Below are 12,351 nucleotides of genomic sequence, written 5' to 3'. Positions count from 1 at the left end.
TTAAACAAGAGCCGTCTGTCCGTCTGAGACACTTCCACAATAGCAAACCCGCTGCGATAGATGCATCGCTCACGAATAAATGATGAAACTGAATCAGTTTGTTTTGTGTTTCTTTAAAAGGTCCCGATGTCACGCTGATGAACATGTGTCGTGATGTACGGTGTCTGAATGGTGGACATACTGTCCCAGGACTCACTTGGCATAGAGACAGACAGACAGACGGGTAGACAGGCGTCCGGCCAGATCTGGTCTGGGTTTCTTTTGAATGGATGTGGTTGGGAAAGGGTCACGTCTGATCTTGATCTAGTGCTTTTGAGATCACACAAACCAGATACAAGAATCTGTACTCGTAAATTATATCATTACCTTGAAGTCTCCCTGTAGTCAATCATTTTATCCCTTAAAGCAACAGCAAAGCACTTTTCCTCTTCGGTCCCCCTACAGGTTGGAAGCGGAATTGTCCATTACCGCTGTTGTAAATAATTTAGCCTACCGTCGCACGCACGCTCGCTGTTTATCCAGCAAACAGGGGCGGTTCTAGAGGCGGGGCCACATGGGCCCTGGCCACTGCTGAAATCTGATTGGCCCCCGATTGGCCCCCGTTCCATTCGCAAATGTCAAAAAACGATTTTCTAAAAAAAAATATATATATTTTTTTCCTAATAACGTAATATTGACGGAACGCAAAAGGCGGAACTCTAAAGCGGACGTGCAGTGCGCGGACAGTCTTTGGCGTGCACATAACAGAGTCGCGCACATAACAGACGCATGATGGCTGAGCGCCAAATTTGAATAGCACCCTCTTCGTTAAAAGCTAACGTATGGAAAATTGGCAATTTCATTGTTACCTATTTAGTATTTTTTTGTATGAGAGCTGCTTTCTGTATTGTTTAGTTTTCACATCAATATGCTGTAAACCGATCTGTTATACGTATGTTATACTGCCCTGCAATATGTGCAATGCCAGTCACAAAAAGTTACATTTTGACTCTGCTCTGCAGATGTTCATTCACTTTTTTTGTATAAGCTGTTTTTGATTGTGGTATACAGCAAACATTTCAAGTCATAACTCTTTATTATTTAGTTGTGTATAAGAGCGGCTTTGTATGTTACTAATTATTCAGAATATGCTTAAGTCCACAAGCATTATATGAGAGCTGCTGCCTGCTGGTACATAATTCTATATTTTTGAACGAAAACTGTTTGTGAATTTGCTACAGCAAAATGTATTTTTTGTCTGAAGGATTATATTGCTCATTGGAAATAACAAGAGGATGTTGGTTAGAAGTCTATTATTAAATGCTAGAGATTCAGAATATGCTGAAGTTTGTATTAATTTACTACAAGTACGCTGCTAGTACAGCAGGCACACATTTATTTTCCTGTTGGTTCTTTGCAATGTTGGGACATATGCTGGCAAATGTAACCTTACAGTTGACTTGCCAAATCACTTCCATTTGTTTTATTAATAAAATTAATATAGGAAGTATTGGAAGTAAGTTCGTTATGGGTCATCAAGTAGTAAAAAAAAACAAAAACATAATCGTTACCCTCTGAATCGTAATCGAATCGAATCGTGAGGTGCCTAGAGATTCCCACCCATCAATCGTCGACGAGAAGAGCAACCGGAGAATTCTTCACAACGATCACAGATGCAATTCCACCCCCAAACAATTAACAATAATTTACTGTTTATAAGCGACAACATGATTATGAAACTTAAAAGGTGGAATTCAGAAAGAAGTGCATTGTGTCCTTTATGCACAGTATAAATAAATGAAAAAAATCATTAAGAACTTTACTGGCTCATTATTTTTTATTAGAGCGTTTGAAAAAGGAATGACTGCCGAAATGTATTTGCACCGTACTGAATAAATAATTTTGTGTGCTTGAATGTACCCTGTATTTGGCCCCTGAATGTAACATGTGGCCCCTTAATGGCCCCTGTTACAGAAAAATCCTAGAACCGCCACTGCCAGCAAATAAACAAAAGCTTTGGAATACCGTAAAACTTCAAATAATAGCCGAGTCCCAAATAGAGTCTCTTTTAAACGCCTGGTGTGACGACAGGTTTGGGTAAATAAAGGCCGGTCTCAAATAGAGGCCTGATCTGTTTTTTAGTATCGGGTTGTATTTGATCTTCTAAAACCCGTCAGATCGTCTGTTCTATGTTTTGATTAGATTTCACGTGACAGACGCAACCGTTCATGAACGACTCATCACTATTCGCGCGCGTGCGTGTGTGTGAGGGAGAAAGAGGAGATAATATATTTAATTAACTTCGGGATGTTATCCTTAGGTATGTGGCCTGACAGTAGCTTCTGATGGAAGCGAGGATCACATTATCCATTGTTTCAAAGAGGGAGAGCCGTGCGCATCTGGGCGGGAGCTGTTAGTGCAAGCAAGGCAGGCAGAGTTAGCGGAGGCTGGAGAGGGAGAAGTGGAGGAGGAATTCGCCAATGAACTTGTAACTGAGGATCGCGGGGATGATGATAGTGATGAATAGAGTCATTTTCTATCACATGATTGCAGTTGTTTTACAGGGTACTTCATTCTTTCTTGTTGATGTGTTTCGGGCAACAAGTTCATATGCTCGATGGATTTTAGCGGTAACTTGTGTTCTGCCCATTGCTGTCACATCGTTTCGTTTTTTATGTTTTTTTTTTTTTTTTATGCTGCCAATAGCCAAAGACATTTCTTACATTAAATGATTTGTTAAACACATTCGAATTAATTATAAATAAAACATAATATAATGTGGTAACCTCCTACTGTCATGCTTGAACATCTCGACACTAAATTAAAGGCCTGTCTCTTATAGACGCCTGTCTCAAATACAAGCCGGTGCAGTTCGGCGATTTGGGTAAATAGAAGCCCGGGCTATTATTTGAAGTTTTACGGTAAATGATGTCCACAGACAAGGTAGAGTATGTTGCATGATTTTATGAAAATATGATGTATTGCGACATCAGAAACGAAGAAAAACAAAATAATGACTATTGTAGCACTTGCCGTAAAGCAAGTCAAATTTGTAGTTTCTTATGTCTCATTCGAACTACAGAAACGCAACCCGATCTGGCAAACTTGCATAGTGCGGTTATAGCAGATATAGGGACGCAAAGCGAATGCAGAAGTGCCGTTCACCCTGTTACGACTTGATGAACCACTGAAACGATTTTGATAATCGAAAAATAATCTTTAGTGTTGCTTTAAAACTCATCTTTGATCACTAAAATTACATATTTAAACGTTTTTTCCTTGAAAAAAATGTATTCATGCCTTAAAATATCTTGAATGTAACTCAACACCCTTGCCTCATTTAGTATACGCATATGCAAATGAGCCCCGCCTCCACTCACTCACTCAGCTCAGAGATCCACTGGTTGACGATCACACGTTGATCTGATTGGTTACAAGGTAGTTTGTGACGTCAGAAACACCAGTGATTTCAAAGCGTGTTTTTGAGACTGTCTTTGGTTCACTGCAGTTTTAAGGAGAAAATACTCAGCAATGCTGTCGACTTATGAATTTACACATGGTTTGTCTTAAAGCGTATTAAAAACACCACATAGACATATAAACAACATTAAACGTTTGATTTTCAACACAGGGGGCCTTTAATTATATTTATTTTATGATATTTATACACTACTATTCATAAGTTTGGAGTAAGATTTAGTTGTAAGTGTCTTTTCACCAAGGCTGCGTTTATTTGATTAAAAAATATATATATTATTATAATTTAAAATTATAGGAGATATGAAAAATTGCTATTTTTGCTTATAATTGGTCTCTTTGGTCTTTTTATATTCGGTGCGTCATACCAAGTCAAACAATACCCAATTTTCCCATGTCAGCCTTTTTGGAAATTGACCATTTTAAATTTTTGTAAAATGCTCTATTTTACAAATGCACTGGCGTAGTAGCGTTACAAAATTCAGTGTGTGATAGTACTCAAAAGGTATTGTGGTCAAAAACTATAACAAAATCTCAAGAAACACTAATAGCTTTTGATTAGTCTAGCCTAATGTCTTGAAAGATTCCTGTGATGGAATGAAGTTATGGATTTCATGTCGATGGACAAAACTCTTTTCGTTTACCGCATCAACGAATTTGATGGCATGATGCCAAGCTGCATCTGAGACTGTATCTCTGCAAGGCTTTGGCGTATTGACACCAAAATTGGTGCGTGTCATTGCCAACCAACACTGACCACACCACACAAATTTGGTGTCAGCGCCGCCTTTTGGTCAAAAGTAATAAGCAATTATCTCTCATCTAAAGGGATTGTATTTATTGTTTTTTTTTTGTGGAATAGACTGATCAAAAGAACAGCATTTCTTTGAAATAGAATCTTTTATAACATTATAAATGTCTTTTACTGTCACTTTCAATCAATTTAAAGGAACACTCCACCGTTTTTTGAAATAGGGCTTATTCACCGTCTTTCCTACATTTAGATAGGTGGGCAAACGCATTTTTGTCTCAGTGCATGCATTGTTTTAGTTTGGAAGCGCCACCTCTAGCTTAGCTTAGCTTAATGAATGGAATCATTTGTTGCCAGCTAGCATGTCATGAGTAAAAGTGATAAAAAAAATAAATAAAAATTAATTACTTCTTGTGGCCTGCGTATTCACAACGAGTACAAATAGCGATGCAGATTAACACTAGGCGATTTCCTAGGCAGATATTGACTTGGGACTATATTAGGGTCAATATCAAGTCAATATCTGCCTAGGAAATTGCCTAGTCTTAATCTGCATCGCTATTTGTACTCGTTGTGAATACGCAGGCCACAAGCAGTAATTCGTTTTTTTAATTTTTTTAATTTTTTATCACTTTTACTCATGACATGCTAGCTGACAACAAAGGATTCCATTAATTATGCTAAGCTAAGCTAGCGGTGGCGCTTCCAAACTAAAACATTGCATGCACTGAGACAAAAAATGCATTTGCCCACCTATCTAAATGTAGGAAAGACGGTGAATAAGCCCTATTTCAAAAAACGGTGGAGTGTTCCTTTAATGTGTCTTTGCTGAATAAAAGAATTTATTTATTTTAAAAAAAAAGTGCACTGAGCCCAAACTTTGACCGGTAGTGTATATTTAGATTTACTCATTTTTCAAATTCTTATATCACTTGAAAAAGAGGAATACAGTAAGTGATTCATCAAACACCAGACGAAGTACTTCCTATAGGAAGTGTGTTTTTGATTGCCAAAACCTCTTAGCCTGCAGAACGAGTTTGAGCGAGATGCCGTCACATCTTGCCACGATGAAAAATGGCAACAGCCGTAATAACATATTGGGCATCTGGTGTGAATGAGAGTCTTAAGTACACAGGGCTCAAGGACAGATGTTCCCGCGGCTGTGGGCTTTGCTCTTCCTCCTCCCCAGTTGTTGTGAATCAGGTGGACTCATTTGTAATGCTTTAGGTTTATTGAAGTGCTGAAGCTCCGCAGAGGTGTTGTGCTGCTCTAGTTTCAGGAGCCACCTCCTAGTGGATGCATTATGCGGTTTGGTAGTTTATCTTTTGTTGCGACTGTTCTAGATTGTCTTATTTGACCAGGGATTCACAAACTTTTCCTCGTGAGCTAAAATATGTACTCGCTTGTTCATGGTTCTCTCATGGAGGTTAATGGTCTCGTGACATGCACACAAACAAACAAAAATATTTTATCTTTTTTAGTACGTGATTTATTTTGATTGCTTTTTTGGGGGAATTTATTTATTTTAATTTTAAAATTTTTGACTATTTAATAAAAAAAAAATAGTTATTATAGTTTTACATTTATATGATTTAATTTAACATTTTGATTGGCTATATTTATTTATTTATTTAATCCTACATTCTTATGATTTTAATCATTTTTAGCGAGTGTTGTATTTTGACTATTTTATTGAAGAAATATTTATTATACTTTTATATTATATTTGGAAATTATCGATATATTTATTACATTTTGATATATTTATTTATTTATATATTTAATCTTACATTTTTATGATTTTAATAATTTTTAGTGAGTGTTGTATTTTGGTATTATTGAACCTTTAAAATGTTTATGATTTAAATAATTTTTAGTAAGTGTTTTTAATTTGATTGCTTTTATTTTGAAACTATAAAAATCTTTTATTCCAATGATTTTAATTTTTTTTTTAATAATTATCAGATTTATTATAATTTTACATTCTCATAATTTAATACATTTTTGTAAGTGTATTATTTTAAATGTTTGTATTTGGAAATAGTTTATTTCAGTTTTAAAATATTATATCAATACTTTTTAGTGTCACATTCTGACATTTTTATTTTTTAAATATTTATTATAATTTTACATTTATATAATACAATTTTTAGTAGGTGTTTAATTGAATTTATTGTTTTATTTCAACAAAGGGACAGTTAAAATTGCTTGAGCATCATAAAATGGCTATTCTTCTAATAAAGATGTGATATGATATGAACTTTCCATAAAACGGCTGTGAAATTCTCATGTTTGGAAGCATGAGTTTAAATGATAAATGCATGTATAGTTGCTCAGTTATGGGCCAATCGCTGCTCCTCTGGCCTGTCACAGTTGAAATGAGCCAAAAAGCGTCTGAATATCAGCGAGACAGACGTTAGCCGTGACACATCCACACTTTAGTGACGGAGGAAATGGGCCAATTAAGGACAGCTTGCTCAGACCCTGCATGGGGTTAATATTCAACTCCCGTAATTAAAAATAAATTACACTTTTCCTGGATAACTATTCAAACTGTCTCTGTGTTTTTGACGTGCCACAGACTCCACGGCTGCGTCTCTCTCTCCGTTTTGTTTTTTCTTTTCCAGTTCCGCAACATCTGGTGCAGTGATTTCTGCACGTTCCTCAGCACAAATTGATTTTGGATGCAGAAAACGGCAGCAGTTTTTTGTGCGCGCTTTCTCTTAGGAAACTGAGGTGTTTTGTGTCATGCTGTTGTTTTAAGTTCAAACAGGGTTTTAAATCTAAATTTAGATGCATGCTTTCACAATGCCTTTAAAATAGTTTCCTAAAGGCTTACCTTTCCGTTCAGTAAATGATCTTAACCCTGCAAAGCCTGACAAGACACATTTATATATATATGTTTTCTTATCTGATACATTAGGCTTTATTGCTCACATAATCTGATATAATTATGGGGAATATGGAGGTCAATTTTATTCAGAGCACAAACTGAGCAATAATATGTTATCTGGTCCAGATGCTGATATTTATATGGTCGGCACTCAATATCTACCAGTAATATGTCTTATGATCAAAATAGTTTTATGATCAAAGCTTTGTAGTTTTAAAACATATAATGCAATGCAATACAATGATGATTGAGAGATGATCATATTTGATTCTCATTATTTTTCTATTAAATGATGTCTGGTTAATTATGTAACATGCTTCAGTCTAGTTGAAATATTACTAACAAAATCAAAGTTATTCTTACTTTTACTTGATAAAAATCTAATTTGACTGCAGAAAGACATGTGAAGCACGAGCTGAAGGACGTTTGTACAATTACACTACAAGACTTTTACTTGCTATAAAAGTATAAACTCTCAATCAGACACAGAAGGACTGAGGAGATTGAGTTTTAAGATCACGTTGATCATTTATTCATTTATGTGTCAAATCTGATACAATATATGGGGTTAATATGACTTCAGAGTTGTTTATCGTCAGGCATTGGCCGTATATGCATTCATGAGTATTTATAATGCTTTCTATTGTCTTCTGTCTCTTCAGGAGAGTACATAAAGACGTGGAGGCCGCGGTATTTCTTGCTGAAGAATGATGGTACGTTTACGGGTTATAAGGAGCGACCGCAGGACGCCGATCAGCTGGAGACGCCGTTAAACAACTTCTCAGTGGCCCGTGAGTCTCTCATCCACGACCTTAACTTTACTGCAGTCTTTAACAGAGCCTGAGATGGGGACGCATGTGTGGAAACACACTACTATAGTTATTTCTGTTTCTATATTGCTATGTGAACAACAACAATAAATGGGGGTAATATGGGACTATTTTATTGATATGCATCATGTAGGATTCTACCATTGTCACATCATCTTATCACATTGCATGCTTATTTGAGTGCAGGTTTTTTTAAATAAACGCAGTTATTTTGCAAATTGTGTGTAAAACAAGTCTTAGAGACCAGACAGAGATGATAAAAAATTGCATGGAGTATAATTTCAGGTTAATTTGCAACACTATACATAGTTTTTTGCACCTTCTTAGTGTTTATTTATCAGTAGCACATTTTTAATATTTTTACCAAACTTTTGTGTAAAAAAAGTTAATTATTAATGTTTAAAATGGTACTCAATATAATTTCAACATTATAAGTAATTTTTTGCATCTTTTAAGTATTTATTTTTGTAAAAAAAAATTTTTTTTACAAAATAAAAGTATTTAATTTTTTTTAACTTTTTTACAAAGATCTTTAAAATAGTATTTAATATAATTTTTAGGTTAATTTGCAACATAAGTAATTTTTTGCACCTTCTAAGTATTTGTTTTTGTTAAAGTTTCACAGACAAAACAGAAATGTTTAAAATAGCATTTAATATAATTTCAGGTTAATTTGCAACATTATACATAGTTTTTTGCACCTTCTTAGTGTTTATTTTTGTACAATCAGTAGCACATTTTTAATATTTTTACCAAACTTTTGTGTAAAAAAGTTAATTATTAATGTTTAAAATGGTACTTAATATAATTTCAACATCATAAGTAATTTTTTGCATCTTTTAAGTATTTATTTTTGTAAAACAATTTCTTTTTTACAAAATAAAAGTGTTTAAATATTTTTTCATTTTTTACAAAGATCTTTAAAATAGTATTTAATATAATTTTTAGGTTAATTTGCAACATAAGTAATTTTTTGCACCTTCTAATTATTTATTTTTGTTAAAGTTTCACAGACAAAACAGAAATGTTTAAAATAGCATTTAATATAATTTCAGGTTTATTTGCAATATTAGAAGTCATTTTTTAATTCTCCTGAGTATGTTTTTTTTGTAAATAAGAATTATTTGACACATTTAGATATTTTAACAAATTTGTGTGTAAAAAAAAAAAAATCTTAATTTTTGACAGACTAAACAAATATGTTTAAAATTGCATCTAAAATAATTTCAGGTTAATTTGCAACATTATAAGTCATTTTTTTTACCCCTTCTCAGTATGTATTTTGGTAAAAATCGATTGACAGATTTAGCATTTTAAAGATTTAGCAAAAAAAAGTCTTAATTTTTGACAGACAAAACAGAGATGTTTAAAATTGAATTTAATATAAGTTCAGGTTTATTTGCACGGTTATTTTTGCACCTTTTTTATTTTGTTAACTCGATTGACACATTATGTTTGATAAACGGCACTGAAAAAGCAATGAACACAATGGATTATTTGGATATTAGACTAATGTTGCGTAAAACTTTCAAAACATCTTCAACTGACGCTAACGATCATCCAAAACTATATTCCGTGCATGCGTACTCTAACACATCATGCTTGAGTGCACGTGATTTCATTCTTCTGCTCGTTCGACGCGAGGTCACGCGAGCTTCCATCTGACCTCCATCAACACCAACAGTTTTATGTTTCCTCGAGGGACGTGCAGAACATATTAAGCATATTTCGGGCCTCTTCTGGAGTCATACCTCAGCAGAATTTTCCCAACAAGCCCCGCCATCCCTGAGAAAACTGTTGAAATGATTGAACAGACTAATTAGACAGCCATAATGTTTGTTCAAGAGAACGCTTCCTCGCTGACACTTGTGAAATATAGTGGTTATTAAGTGTCTGATCCTCATTATTTATCTCTCCGCTGATGGAGGCTGTGGATGAAGCCCGGTTGGATCTCAGTGGTGGTCTCGTCCCGATCCTCCATCTCCACGACAGGTCTCTTACGTGACACATGTCTTCTCCACGCTCTCTCCTCGACATATGTTTGTGGGAAAGCGCTGGCAGAGTCACTGCTGGATATTGTGCTTTGTCGCGCTGAAACCATAAGTTTTACTCTTTGAGTGAGCATTTTTGAGGGCAGAGAACACAGACACAGCTTATTTCGGCTTCTCTCGGAAAAAAGACGTGAGTTTGAGGTTTTAACAACTGATGACATTCCTGTTTTCCTCAGACGCAGTTGCGCATTCATAGTTTGCATTGCAGAAGCATCCGTGTGGGAAAGGAAAACACGACCAGGTTATATTGACATCAGATTGTCGTCATTGCGGTTTGACAACCATGTAAAACTTCATTTCTAACATTGCATCACCATTGTGAGCAAGTGTTACGAGTAAACAACATTATTACACACAATATTAGTGTTGATTATTATGCAAAATGACAGAAAATGAGAATATGTGCGCATTTTTCACTGTTTTAGATGGACGTCTTTGGCCGTTGCGTCACGTCTTGTGTTTTTTTTTTACACCGTACGCCATGAGCTTTGCTTTTTAAGATGCCGTTTCAAGTTAAATATAGTTTTAAAAGATTATAAAAATGACAAAAACATAGAACAAAATGACAAAAACGTTTCATAGTTTGCATTGCAGAAGCATCCGTGTGGGAAAGGAAAACACGACCAGGTTATATTGACATCAGATTGTCACATAGAACCATTTTTTAGATATAAAACTTAATTTCTGACATTGCAACACCATTGTGAGTATACGCTAAGAGCAGAGGTGTAAAGACAGTGAAAGTCCTGCCATATGTTTATTTCACCCATGAATTCATCAGCTGATTTCACTCATTAGTTCTCCCGGCTGAAAAACTGCTAATTAGCAAATCCAGGTGATTGGAACAAAATACTGAGGAGGACTTTTACTTTCTGAACCTGGACTTTACACCTCAGGTTAAGAGTAAACAACATTATTACTCACAATATTAGTGTCGGTTATTATGTAAAGTGACAGAAAATTAGAAAATTTAAGATGGCCGTTCACCACGTCTCGCTGTGGTTTTTTTTTTACGCCATGAGATTTACATTACATTTACATTTATGCATTTCGCAGACTCTTTTATCTAAAGCGACTTCCTTTGCATTTCAAGGTACACATTTTACATTCTTATCAGTTCTTGCTTTCCCTGGGAATCGAACCCATGACCTTGGCGTTGCAAGTGCCAACACTCTACTGTTTGAGCTAACTTTGCGAACTTTGCGTTTTTAAGATGCCATGAAAATAGAAATTGTTTAATGCTTCTAGAAAAAAACATATAGTTTTTAAACGATGGGTGGGTCTAGTGACATTAACTCGACCCCAAATGAATTTAGTAAATCTGTAAACGCAGCCCTAATGCGTCTTTTGAATTATCTACGTGAATGCTAAAATCTTCAACAATTAATGCTTTATCGACGTCCTGTTTTCTGAGTAACATTAAAAATATCTCTATAAATGTGTCTCCGCCACGACCAATCAGACGGGGCTCGTGTTTATAACAGTAGTCTGATGGACTCATTCAGACCGAAATAATCATTTGCTTTAAGCCAGGTTTCACAAAATATCTTTAGTTTTCCAACAAACCCTCCGTGTGTTTCGCTCTCTCTGACGGGCGAGCTGAAAGGTTTTTCTCCTGCATGCAGTCAATAGCAGAAGATTTCGTTTCCTAAAACCTTTAAAGTGGAATCAGACGTTGAACGTTGTGTAAAGTTCGTGTCTGAGTGTGTGCACCTGTCCTGCTCCCTACTGAGTGTGTGTAGTGCAGTGCTGCAGAAACACACAGATAAAGATAAATGATTGCAACGGTCATTTCTCTCCCTGTCCGTGTCTCTGGTGTGGTTTTCCCGGGATGTGTCCAGAGTGTCAGCTGATGAAGACGGAGCGGCCCAAACCCAACACATTCATCATACGCTGTCTGCAGTGGACCACTGTCATTGAGCGCACCTTCCATGTGGAGACGCCCGAGGAACGGTCAGACTCTCACAGACACACACACACACACACACACACCTGTATATGTGACCCTCGACCACAAAATCAGTCACAACGTTCATTTTTTTTGCAATTGAGATTTATACATAATATGAAAGCTGAATAAATAATCTTTCCATTGATGTGTGGTTTGTTAGGATTGGACAATATTTGGCCGAGACACAACTATTGAAAATCTGGAATCTGAGGGAGCAAAAAAATCGAAACATTGAGAAAATCTCCTTTAAAGTTGTTCATTTATGTTCGCGATTGTGCTGCATTCACTCACAGAAATACATGTTTTATATATTTACGGTAGAAAATGTATTAAATATCTTCATGGAACATGATCTTTACTTAATATCCTAATGATTTTTGGCATAAAAGAAAAATCGATAATTTTGACCCATACAATGT

The 12,351-nt window shown here is 35.4% G+C and overlaps 1 protein-coding gene across 1 annotated transcript in view; it reads left to right on the top strand.

The window, feature by feature from the left end:
* Window positions 1–12,351, top strand: part of akt1 (v-akt murine thymoma viral oncogene homolog 1) — a 57,650-nt gene that overhangs the window by 26,187 nt on the left and 19,112 nt on the right. Inside the window, exons 3-4 of the mRNA XM_084096839.1 lie at window positions 7,763–7,891; window positions 11,823–11,934. Coding sequence (XP_083952965.1) covers window positions 7,763–7,891; window positions 11,823–11,934 — 241 coding nt within the window. The remainder of the gene's footprint in view (window positions 1–7,762; window positions 7,892–11,822; window positions 11,935–12,351) is intronic.

The sequence above is a fragment of the Abramis brama genome (genome assembly GCF_963993115.1).
Source record: "Abramis brama genome assembly, chromosome: 21".
NCBI classification, from domain to species: domain Eukaryota; kingdom Metazoa; phylum Chordata; class Actinopteri; order Cypriniformes; family Leuciscidae; genus Abramis; species Abramis brama.
This window is presented reverse-complemented; position numbering and strand designations above follow the sequence as displayed.